The sequence below is a fragment of the Oncorhynchus keta genome, chromosome 30 (assembly GCF_023373465.1).
Source record: "Oncorhynchus keta strain PuntledgeMale-10-30-2019 chromosome 30, Oket_V2, whole genome shotgun sequence".
Classification (NCBI taxonomy): Eukaryota; Metazoa; Chordata; class Actinopteri; order Salmoniformes; family Salmonidae; genus Oncorhynchus; species Oncorhynchus keta.
Genome location: NC_068450.1, coordinates 42,952,819 through 42,966,177, shown reverse-complemented (window position 1 = coordinate 42,966,177; position 13,359 = coordinate 42,952,819). Strand labels below are relative to the sequence as shown.

General features: G+C 41.4%; 1 protein-coding gene across 1 annotated transcript in view; it reads left to right on the top strand.

Moving 5' to 3' along the window:
- Positions 1 to 13,359, top strand: part of LOC118363643 (tenomodulin-like) — a 112,264-nt gene that overhangs the window by 75,708 nt on the left and 23,197 nt on the right. Inside the window, exon 3 of the mRNA XM_052488469.1 lies at positions 11,908 to 12,048. Coding sequence (XP_052344429.1) covers positions 11,908 to 12,048 — 141 coding nt within the window. The remainder of the gene's footprint in view (positions 1 to 11,907; positions 12,049 to 13,359) is intronic.

The following is a 13,359-nucleotide window of genomic DNA, read 5'->3' as shown; positions in this document are numbered from 1 at the left end:
AGAGACTCTTTATCCAAGAACAGTAGCATGGATGAAGTGAACTTTTTTTCTCCATCCACCATACAGGTCAGTCGACGAGCACCAACCACTCCATCGATGTCTTCAGTTATATCCTCTGCCTTTATTTCTTGCGCCACCCAGGAAATAACCCCCTTTTATTTTTTGACCTTTATTTAACGAGGCAAGCCAGTTAAAAACAAATTAAAAAACGTATTTACAATGACGGCCTACCCCGGCCAAACCCAGATGACGCTGGGCCAATTGTGCGCCGCCCTATGGCGGACTCCCAATCATGGCCGGATGTGTTACGACACTGGCTCTCACTGACTCCACACTTTATTCCAACACATTACAGGAGACGTTAGATGGATTTCTCCAGTAGCATTCATCCAAAACCCTGACCAAAAACGAGTCTAGTGGTTTCCTATTTACCAACATAGCTTTACTTATATGTTTCCCTTTTTCTTCACCACTGTTACCCACTTATTCTCACTTTCTGTACAATTAGCTTCACTCGACTCACTAGCAGTTTCAAAGAAAACCTCAGTTTCCACCATCTTCCGTCAACGAACGTACAGTACACTCTCTACTCTGGTTGCCTTTCATGGGTAGCTTACGACTTCTCTTCAAGCTACTTCCTGAGATTTGATTGATGGGTCAATCTAGCCAATTGTGCAGCAATTGGTGACTGTGGTTTTGGCTGATTGGTCAGGAGTAAAAGGTCCTGCTACCAACACTGCTCAAACCAGTTTTTTTTACTTGCGAATCTCTTACTACAAACTTACAAAACTTTCTACAGGCTTTTGAACCTCTAGGTAACGTGACAACAATGGCGGAACTCAGAGCTTGCGCAGATTTAAAAAAAATATCTGCACGTTTCTTTTTGATTCACAGCCTAATATTCATAGTCGTAAATGGACTTCACAAGTTTGTGACCGTTTTTCACAAAACATGATACAAGCTTGCGAAATTAAATTACACATTTGTGAATTGTATGGTACTTGCAACAACGACGCTCAATGTGCGACCACGAAATTCAAGATACAAACTCACATGTTTCTGTCATTATTATCCCATAGTTTCTCAGGATGAACCAAGCTCCTTAGCAAGTTAAACATTTTAGCTCCCTTCACACTAACGAATGTTGCCACTTTAATTCATCTTTATTGCCATTGGCTGTCACATCTCAAATGTTCTGTGTAGACACTCCCATTGCTCCACTGTTTCATCAAACTGACCAAATGCTCCTATTAAAAGACACTTTATCACATTTCCTTCTTTGCTATCAGGTTTGCTAGTAAATTCCTTATACTAGTTATAACTTACTACTTCATCCTCCAGTTTTTTAATGATTTTCTTCTACTTGTTAGAACTTTTACTAACTTTGACTTCCTGTTTCTCCATTTATTTTTATTCACTCTGTTGCAACTACTCTCCTCCCCCTTGAGGCTCAAGCACAATGCAGCATTCAGTCAACAAATGGCGGATTCAACGATGAAAGATCTTACTTTTATCACTGTCATCATCCTGGAAAAATGCAGCATAATTCCATCGAACCTCATCGCCAGTTCCTTTGTTAAATTTAGTCTAATTCAGGAATGGGGATGGGGAAGTCACAATTTAGTGTGCCTCCCGCCACCTACTGTGCAGGATGGAAACACGATACCCCAAAAATGTAAAACAATGAAAAAAAATATGAATAAACTAAATCAAAATATGTTCTGTAAAAAATGGTGTTCTGTAAAAAATGGTGTTGGGACCCTCGCCGCCGACCTTCTCTGCGGGCCCGGGACTGGACGCCCTCGTTGCGGGCCCCGGACTGGAGGCCGTCGCTGGAGGCTCCAGACTGGAGCCCGTCGCTAGGAGGCTCCGGACTGGAGACCGTCGTTGGAGGCTTCGTACCATGGGTCATCGTTGGAGGTTTCGTGCCATGGGTCATCACTGGAGGCTTCGTGCCATTGATTATCACTGGAGGCTTTGTGCCATGGATCATCACTGGAGGCTTCTTGCCATGGATCATCACTGGAGGCTTCTTGCCATGGATCATCACTGAAGGCTTCGTGCCATGGATCATCACTGGAGGCTTCTTGCCATGGATCACCACTGGAAGCTTCTTGCCATGGATCATCACTGGAGGCTTCGTGCCATGGATCATCACTGGAGGCTTCTTGCCATGGATCACCACTGGAAGCTTCTTGCCATGGATCATCACTGGAGGCTTCGTGCCATGGATCATCACTGGAGGCTTCGTGCCAAGGATCGTCACTGGAGGCTTCGTGTCATGGATCACCACTGGAGGCTTTGGGCCATGGATCCCCACTGGAGGCCGGGTGCGTAGAGTTGGCACAGGGCTTACCGGGCTGGGCAGACGTACAGGAGACCGGGTGCGTGGTGCTGGCACAGGATATACTGATATACTAAGCGACTGTCTTGTTCCAGACTGCCAACCACTCCTCGCTCAAACGGTCCAAGAATTCCTCCTCGTCTCGGACTCACCCCTCAGCGCCGACGCCCACGTCATCTGCCCCCCAAAAAAGAAATATATATATTTTGGGGCTGCCTCTCAGGTTTCCGTCGTGTCCTCTCCTCCTGACCACGCTGCTTGGTTCTTTGGTGGTGGGTAGTTCTGTCATGGCCGTCAAATGAAATAGACCAAGGTGCAGCGTGGTGAGCGTACATTTATTTTTATTTAAGATAAATGTCGCAGACAAAACAAGAAAACGACCGTGAAGCTCAACAGGGCTAAGTGCCACAAACAATGTTAACTACCCACAATCACAGGTGGGAAAAAGGCCTGCCTAAGTATGGTTCCCAATCAGAGACAACGATAGACAGCTGTCCCTGATTGAGAACCCGGCAAAAACAAAGAAATACAAAACAGAAAATAGAACATAGAATGCTCACCCCACATCACACCCTGACCTAACCAAATAGAGAAATAAAACAGCTCTCTAAGGTCAGGGCGTGACACACACCTACTCATTCAACGTTTTTTCTTTATTTTTTACTATTTTCTACATTGTAGAATTATAGTGAACATGTGAAAACTTTGAAATAACACATATGGAGTCATGTGGTAACCAAAAACAAATCCAAATATATTGGAGATTCTTCAAAGTAGCTGCCCTTTGCCTTGATGACAATTTTTGAATTTCTTTCCTTCTTAATGCATTTGAGACAATCAGTTGTGTTGTGACAAGGTACGGGTGGTATACAGGAGATAGCCCTATTTGGACCAAGTCCATTATGGCAAGAACCACTGTGGACCGGTGGAAATCTGTCCTTTGGTCTGATGAGTTCACATGATTCAATATGTGTTATTTCATGGTTTTGATGTCTTCACTATTATTCTGGTACTGTACGTCATCATCCCTGAGATGACTCCTTTGATGGGTGCTTTGCTCTGAAGTTCAAAGCACGATACATCTGTTGTCCCGATTTGTTTCGAGGCCCATGACAATCTCCTCTGTTCTTCAGAAATACAATTAATCAGAATAAGACCACTCCTGGTCACTCTGATTGACTTCACTTCTCCCAGCGCATACTTCACCATTTCACACCTCAAATGGGTCTCCCACTTATGCATCCTTACTCAACAAACTCATCCCAACAACAAATAATCCATTATCATTCATAAACATATCCTGCACTCCAATTTTATACAACAGTTTCACACTACTGTTGTCCGTTCAGGACATTGATCTTCCCCAACTTTGCTCAACTCGCTGCTTGATTCAAACTCTGTATCCACTTCCTCCATCTCTTCAGCTCTATCCACTGAGTTCTTCACTGAAAGTTGTACTTCTTAAAATACTTCAGGAAGTCATCTAACAATTGACTTCAATACCCATAGTGATAAGCATTAGAACTACTGCTACAGAAAACCCCATGGGACAGAAATACTTAGTCCTAATACATAACAATTTTATTCAGAAAACTGTTGTAAAACGACTGTTCCAAGGACGTGAGGAAGAGTTGGAATGTGAGTGTTTTGCTAATTGTTTCAACCTCGCGAACGCAAACTAATCATAAAATAGGGAGATGTAGCCAGCACACAAAAGCTGTCCGGATAAGACAGTTTTTCTCTTGTGGATTTTATTCCTTGATTATTACTGATATGTGTTTGAGGTAGAAATGTTACATGTATGATTTGCAGTAAGTATGTTCAACCAACTATCACAAATCAAATCTTCAACAAAACAAAGGAGACGTCAACAAAACAAAGGAGATGATCATGGACTTCAGGAAACAACAGAGGGAGCACCCCCCTATCCACATCGAAGGGACAGCAATGTAGAACGTGGAAAGTTTGAAGTTCCTCTGCGTACACATCACGGACAAACTGAAATGGTCCACCCACACAGACAGCGTAGTGAAAAAGGCGCAATAGCCTCAGGAGGCTGAAGAAATTTGGCTTGTCACCCAAAACCCTGACAAACCTTTACAGATGCACAATCGAAAGCATCCTGTCAGGCTGTTTCACAGCTTGGTATGGCAACTGTACCGCCCTGAACCGCAAGGCTTTCCACAGTGTGGTGCGGTCTGCACAACGTATAACCGAGGGCAAACTACCTGCCCTCCATGACACCTACAGCATCGATGTCACAGGAAGGCCAAAAAGATCATCAATAACAACAACCAACCGAGCCATTACCTGTTCACCCCGCTATCATCCAGAAGGCGAGGTCAGTACAGGTGCATCAAAGCTGAGACCGAGAGATTGAAAAACAGCTTCTATGTCAAGGCCATCAGACTGCTAAACAGCAATCACTAACTCAGAGACGCTGCTGCCTGCATTGAGACCCAATCACTGAACACTTTCATAAATGGATAACTAGTCATTTTAACAATGCCACTTTATATAATGCCACTTCAATAATGTTTGCATATCTTACATTACTCATATCACATGTACAGTTGAAGTCAGAAGTTTACATACACCTTAGCCAAATACATTTAAACTCAGTTTTTCACAATTACTGACATTTAATCCAAGTAAAAATTCCCTGTTTTAGGTCAGTTAGGATCAGAATGTGAAATGAATGTGAAATGTCAGAATAATAGTACAGAGAATGATTTATTTCAGATTTTGTTTCTTTCATCACATTCCCAGTGTGTCAGAAGTTTACATACACTCAATTAGTATTTGGTAGCCTACACCTCCAATTGACTCAAATTATGTCAATTAGCCTATCAGAAGCTTCTAAAGCCATGACATCATTTTCTGGAATTTTCCAAGCTGTTTAAAGGCACAGTCAATTTAGTGTATATAAACTTCTGACCCACTGGAATTGTGATACAGTGAATTACAAGTGAAATAATCTGTAAACAATTGTTGGAAAAATGACTTGTGTCATGCACAAAGTAGATGTCCTAACCAACTTGCCAAAACTACAGTTTGTTAAATTAACAAGAAATTGTATTTACTGTATTTAATTCCATCTACTGTACCTTGCCTATGCCGCTCGGCCATCGCTCATCCATATACTTATATGTACATATTCACATTCACCCCTTTTGATTTGTGTGTATTAGGTAGTTGTTGGGGAATTGTTAGATTACTTGTTAGATATTACTACACTGTCGGAACTAGAAGCACAAGCATTTCGCTACACTCGCATCAACATCTGCTAAACGATTATGTCACCAATAAAGTTAGATTTGATTCGATTTGAAATCACAAAACTTATTCAAAATATGTGACAATTTTCTCGTGTCCACCAGACGTTTAAAAATAATTTGTGTGTCTTTCACGATAATCTGTGATTGTGTGTTGATAATGTTAAACCTTAAATGTTTGCAGTCCTTAGGTCTTCTACTTTTTTAACCACAGACTATTTTCACACATGGCTTTGTTTGGCAGCACTTTAACTGGTCCTTTTAAAGGTAGCAACTCTTTAAACGTAGTGTGATAGTTCAGTGAAATGATGTATTCAGATTTGTTTCCTTACCTAAAACAGTCCATGGACTGCTCTAAGGAGTTACTGCAATAAACACTTTTTTGGGGGGTAGAACAGTCACAGCCAAGAAATACTAATGTTAGCATTTTTGGACAACAAGCTTAACGTTACTTAGCATAGAGTGGGTCTGAAGTTACACATCACACTATTACAACAGTGTGACTGGCATTTTGAGACGTTCAGGGACTTCTGGAATGTCTATGGCCTGTCCATCTTTTTGTGAGAAATTACTCTGGTCACTCAAAATATTTTTTAAAGTATATATTTATAAAGTATAAATAGCTCACACTTTATGAGGCCACACAAAAATACTTAACTACTGATTAGTAAATGGTTTATAAGGGGAAAGGGGGATTCCTCAGTCAGTTCTACAACTGAATACATTCAACTGAAATGTGTCTTCCGCATTTAACCCAACCCCTCTGAATCAGAGGTGAGGGGGTCTACTTTAAACGACATCCACGTCATCGGCGCCCAGGGAACAGGGTCAGAACGACAGATTCGATCCAGCAACCAACACTTTTTTTGGGGGTAGAACAGTCACAGCCAAGAAATACTAATGTTAGCATTTTTGGACAACAAGCTTAACGTTACTTAGCATAGAGTGGGTCTGAAGTTACACATCACACTATTACAACAGTGTGACTGGCATTTTGAGACGTTCAGGAGCGTCAGGGACTTCTGGAATGTCTATGGCCTGTCCATCTTTTTGTGAGAAATTACTCTGGTCACTCAAAATATTTTTTAAAGTATATATTTATAAAGTATAAATAGCTCACACTTTATGAGGCCACACAAAAATACTTAACTACTGATTAGTAAATGGTTTATAAGGGGAAAGGGGGATTCCTCAGTCAGTTCTACAACTGAATACATTCAACTGAAATGTGTCTTCCGCATTTAACCCAACCCCTCTGAATCAGAGGTGAGGGGGTCTACTTTAAACGACATCCACGTCATCGGCGCCCAGGGAACAGGGTCAGAACGACAGATTCGATCCAGCAACCTTTCGGTTACTGGTCCAACGCTCCTACCCTGCCAGGCTACCTGCCGTCTATAAGGACCTATAATAAACATCTTACGAATGGAGTAAAGATTAATAAATGATTTAACTATTTACTCATACATTAAAAATGCTTTATTGCGTGGGGCTATAACTAATTGCTACCCATTTTGTTGCTTGCCTGAAACTGACAAGACTAATTCATTAACTTTTTAAAATTGTTCCTTAAACTTAATTTCATTGTTTTGATAAGTTATATTTCTTATACTTCATGGGTTTTAGGTATGTTATTCAAAACAGTTTCAATACTTAAAACAGCGTTGAATCTGAACCTTCAAATTAATTATATGGCATTTCTGAATAGCCAACCCGATCGAGTGCTAATCATTATGACATTTCTTCAGGAGTTCTCAGGATGTACTGAACAGAACCTTTATAATATGAGAGCCCAACAGTCTTTGTACCTGCATTAGCTACACCTTGAACTAATGTCATCCCTGAATATTGGCCTCCCCGCCTACGTGAAGTCGCAGAGAAAGCTAATTAACTTTCACTATCATTACTTCCTTGCAACGTCTGGGTCTTTTGTGAGCTAGTCAGGCTTCGGTTGCCGAGCATGTACATCTGGAAGAATTTGTTTTTTGGTAATTGGTTGTAAAGGCTGAGCAGATAATAAAGTGAAGTTACAAGTGAAGGCCACTCTCAGTTTCTTGTGAAGACACTCAATGGTGGTGAGGATGACAGATACTTGCATATCATCTCCAATCTTCATTTGGCTGCGTCTTACGGTTTTAAAGTTTGGGTTCCTTTCTGAGCCAAGGCCATTGTGATCCATGTTAATGGTTATTTATATTGCAGAGCCATACTTGCTGTGATCTTCTGTTAAAGAATTATATCCCATTAAATCATTATTGCTCCCCTATTCTAGAGCCTGGTAATAAGTGGGGCAGATCATTTAAAATGTCAAAAGGATTATGTGTTAGTGACCATGTTATAGAGCTTTAACTAGTGTTACTGTAGTCACTAGACCATAGACCAACATATGAGCATCAGACAGGGGGACATTGTAGTCATAAACACCAGAAAGAAACTATATTTTTCACAGGGCTTGGGTTATTTTTGTTGATTGGGAATATTAATCTTAATTGATTTCATTGGCCACCTTCTTGTATCCATTAATCAACTCTCTCATTGGTACAGTATGGGGCGCTTTGTTTCACCACCACAACAGACGAAGATGAACTCAGCAACATGTATTTCTCATTATAACACCACACTCCACATAAATATTAATAGCGTCGTTTTCAGCTTGTGGGCATGAATCATTTTTGTAGACAGGGAATTTTAACAGCCAGCCATGCATACCCATGAACAGTCCATAAGCAAGGTGTCGTGATAAACAACCAGTGCACCAAGTTACGGCCAAGTAAAAAAGAAAAATAATATCCAAGCCACGTATTCAAAGTGCCATTTATTCGACGTAGCTACTCACAGAGTACTTACGCAGCCTCTATGGATGTGCAAATCTTAATTTGAACTTGCGGTTTGTCAATAGCAATGTATTAACAATGACTCAGTGTTATCTCTGGTCGTGCTTATGAATACTTTGGCACTTTACAAATGTCGGCATGCCGGACGCCGTTCACTGCAGTGGTGTATTTCTAGCATTGGTCATGTGTTGTGTGTTACTTCGGACACGATGCTTTGAAGAATATGACAGAAATCAATGTGATTGCATCAAGTGTGTATTGGCCTCAAATCTTTGTACTACAGTATTTCTCTTTGGCTTATAACACCCTTGCCACCAATTTTAAAGGGGGGGTGATGGTGTATTTAGCCTGGTTAAATGCTATTGGAAGGCTACAGGTATATGAAGCAGTAGCGGTGCGTGGATAAAATCCCTTTGGAAGCCAAGCCAGGGGAGAAAAAGCAATATTGCAACCTACAGTGGGGAGAACAAGTATTTGATACACTACCGATTTTGCAGGTTTTCCTACTTACAAAGCATGTAGAGGTCTGTAATTTTTATCATAGGTACACTTCAACTGTGAGAGACGGAATCTAAAACAAAAATCCAGAAAATCGCATTGTATGATTTTTAAGTAATTAATTTGCATTTTATTGCATAACATAAGTATTTGATCACCTACCAATCAGTTAGAATTCCGGCTCTCACAGACCTGTTAGTTTTTCTTTAAGAAGCCCTCTGTAACGGCTCTCTTCTATCTCCTCCTCTGACGAAGAGGTAGAACAAGGATCAGACCAAAATGCAGCGTGATGATGATTCATGATATTTTAATGAAGAAAAACCTATACATACAGAAACTACAAAAATAACGAAATGAAATAATGAAAACCGAAACAGCCCAAACACAAAGACAGGAACAATCACCCACGAAAACACTCACAGAATATGGCTGCCTAAATATGGTTCCCAATCAGAGACAATGAGAATCACCTGACTCTGATTGAGAACCGCCTCAGGCAGCCATAGACTACGTCGACGCCCCACAAAACCCCAAGACAAAAAACACACCACAATAACCCATGTCACACCCTGGCCTGACCAAATATATAAAGAAAACACAAAATACTAAAACCAAGGCGTGACACCCTCATGTTCTCCACTCATTACCTGTATTAACTGCACCTGTTTGAACTCGTTACCTGTATAAAAGACACCTGTCCACACACTCAATCAAACAGACTCCAACCTCTCCACAATGGCCAAGACCAGAGAGCTGTATAAGGACATCAGGAATAAAATTGTAGACCTGCACAAGGCTGGGATGGGCTACAGGACAATAGACAAGTAGCTTGGTGAGAAGGCAACAACTGTTGGCACAATTATTAGAAAATGGAAGAAGTTCAAGATGACGGTCAATCACCCTCGGTCTGGGGCTACATGCAAGATCTCACCTCGTGGGGCATCAATGATCATGAGGAAGGTGAGGGATCAGCCCAGAACTACACGGCAGGACCTGGTCAATGATCTGAAGAGAGGTGTTTGAGGTCAGGGCAGGGCTCTGTGCAGGCCAGTCAAGTTCTTCAACACCAATCTCAACAAACTATTTCTGTGTGGACCTCACTTTGTACACGGTGGCATTGTCATGCTGAAACAGGAAAGGGTCTTCCCCAAACTGTTGCCACAAAGTTGGAAACACATAATTGTCTAGAATGTCATTGTATGCTAGAATTCCCTTCACTGGAACTGAGGAGCCTAGCCCAAACTATGAAAAACAGCCCTATACCATGATTCCTGCTCCACCAAACTTTACAATTGGCACTATGTATTGGGGCAGGTAGCGCTCTCCTGGCATCTGCCAGGATGTCGTACTGTCAGATGGTGAAGCGTGATTCATCACTCCAGAGAACGTATTTCCACAGTCCAATGGTGGCAAGCTTTACACCACTCTAGCCCGACGCTTAGCATTGCGTTTGGTGATCTTAGGCTGCTCGGCCATGGAAACCCATTTCATGAAGCTCCCGACTAACAGTTCTTCTGCTGACGTTGCTTCCAGAGGCAGTTGGGAACTTGGTGGTGAGTGTTGCAACTGAGGACAGACAATTGTAACGCGCTACAGCACTCAGTGGTTCCATTCTGTGAGCTTGTGTGGTCTACCACTTCGCGGCTGAGTCGTTGTTGCTCCTAGATGTTTCCACTTCAAAATAACAGCACTTACAGTTGACCGGGGCAGCTCTAGCAGGGCAGAAATTTGATGAACTGACTTATTGGAAAGACAGCATCCTATGATGGTGCCACATGAAAGTGACTGAGCTCTTCAGTAAGGCCATTCTACTGCCAATGTTTTCCTATGGAGATTGTATGGGTGTGTGCTCGATTTGATACACCTGTCAGCAACGGGTGTCACTGAAATAGCTGAATCCGCTAATTTGAAGGGGTGTCCAAATAATTATGTATATATATACTGTATGCTTAGTCTAATATAGTGACAAATAAAAGATACCAAAAACTATTTAGTCTAATCAACGTAAGCTAAATATGTGGCTGTCCGTAGGACTGATTTCTCTGTGTGTGTGTGCGAAAGTAGAAAAAACATGTTGACTCACCAATCCTATCCTCGTCTCTTTCATGTTGCCAAAACAGTGTAGGACTCTGTCATACAGTAGGCTACACACTTTTAGTTTTTGTTGTCCTGGCTAAAATGTTTGCTCACTAGCCTAACTTCCTAGCCCCTACATATTGAACTTCAGACCAGGGACACAAAGTAGGAATTCATGGTTGGATCAGAATCATTGTTATAATCATTGCCCAGTATCGAGAATTAAGTAGAACCAGAAGTCCAAATCTCCATCTATGTATAAAAGGACAATTTTAGCAAGCTAGCTAGCCACTGGAGGACAACAAAATGAGATACAACCATTTTTTTTCTGTCAATGACGTTTGGCTTTTGTTGTGTTGTGAGTGGTGTGAAGCCAAATCCAACCTGCGCCAGGACCATTCACAGTTGACCTCGCTCAGATCCTTTCAATGCTGATTGGCTATTATTTTACTGTTTTTCTCAGGGAGGCCAAATGCTCGCTGGCTTCCCTTGCATTCAATGCTACGGCGGCAACAATATCATACTATTTTTGATCAGACCTCAATAGATAGATGGGCTACACATAGAGACAGATGGGTGCTGTTTTGCTCGCTCGCATGCTTTCTCCGGTGAGATACATTCAGCCTCTTGCGAATTAAAGGAAAATGATGAAACACAGAGACGAAAGATAAATTATTTAGTTTTTATATGTCTTTATTGGTAAAGTTTTTGGGGAAGCCTGGCTTCCCTTGGCATTCATGAATACACGTCACTGATATTAAGCCTATTGAAAGGCTGTAGATTTGAGCTAATCAGTTAAGTTGCCCCACCCTCATGTATTATTGGTTAAATGACCTGTCAGCTTGGCTGAGGATGTTTCTGATTGGTCCTGTGTCTCCAGGTGTACAACCAACATTATCAGGCCGTGCTGGACGGCATGGAAACAGACAGCATCATGGAGATTGACCCCACCCACCGCATTGAGATCTTCAGGATGGGCAACGGTAGCAATGAGGTCCTCGAGGTCCACGACTTCAAACATGTAAGTATTGATAAAATACACATTACGTACAGCATACTTTATGCATACTTCATTTACCGTTTCTTTTTTATTATTAATATAGTTTTTGTGCAAAATGATTGAATTTGTGTTTGAGCACTTTCGAAATTGTTCTTATATTGTGTAAAAGCATTTCTGTTCTCCTGAAATCATATCTTCTTCGACAATACCCTGCACTCTCTCCTATTTTTTTCTCTCTCTCACACAGAAAAAGCTGATGTGACAATGTGTGTCATAAATAATACACAATATCATAACAAGAGCTTTCAATTCCCTCTCATACACAATCCCTTAACCAACGTGCACACATACACACAAAAAGTGCTTTCTAGAACCTAAAAGGGTTATTCGGCTGCATGTAGATTGTAGAACCCTCTTGAAAAGGGGTCTACATGGACCCCAAAAGGCCCAAAAGGGTTCTACCTGGAACCAAAACAATTTATCCTATGGGAACAGCTGAAAAACGTTTTTGGAACACTTTTTTTCTATATAAAACTAAATATCTAATAACAAGAGGTCTCAGTTACTTTTCATACTCACACGCAAGCACTTGCGCACACACACACACACACACACACACACACACACACACACACACACACACACACACACACACACACACACACACACACACACACACACCGATAGCATGCATATTGCTGGTTCCTCCTCCATTCCATCCAGTCTGAATTATTGACTTCTGTCAGTGAAGCAAATTCACCACGAAAATGTGTTTGATTCCGGGCACTGGCACGGGAGATGGCGAAACAAGTGAGAGAGCAGAATAATTCCAGCGTGATTACAAAAGAAAAAAAGAGAGTGGAGGAAAACACAAACCTGATTATAACTTATACTAAGTGTTAGCTGGGGGGGGGGGGGTTGAATATACTTTTTAAAATAAAGGATGTTTCAGGTCATTACAAATTCAAAATGCACCTTAACTATCTCCGTCAAGCTCAAGGGCTGTGAATGAGGAATTGAAATGGGGCAGGTAATGCCGCTTCTTTTGTTTCAGGTTAATACAGGGAACATGCTGCATGAAGAACCTAGGGAACAAGAAGTGGAGATAAGAATACCAGTAGAGACAGGACTGGCATTCAAGCATATTCAACAGTCTTTTGTATGAGAATAATTATGGTCACATAGTGCAACTACCACCAACACACATCTAATGTGTTTCAATGTAGCTCTTCTAAAAAATATATTTTGATGCAAAAGACAGCATCTATGTAACGGCGTTCTTCGTTTGTCGAAAGAGAGTCGGACCGAAATGCAGCGTGGTGGTTACTCATG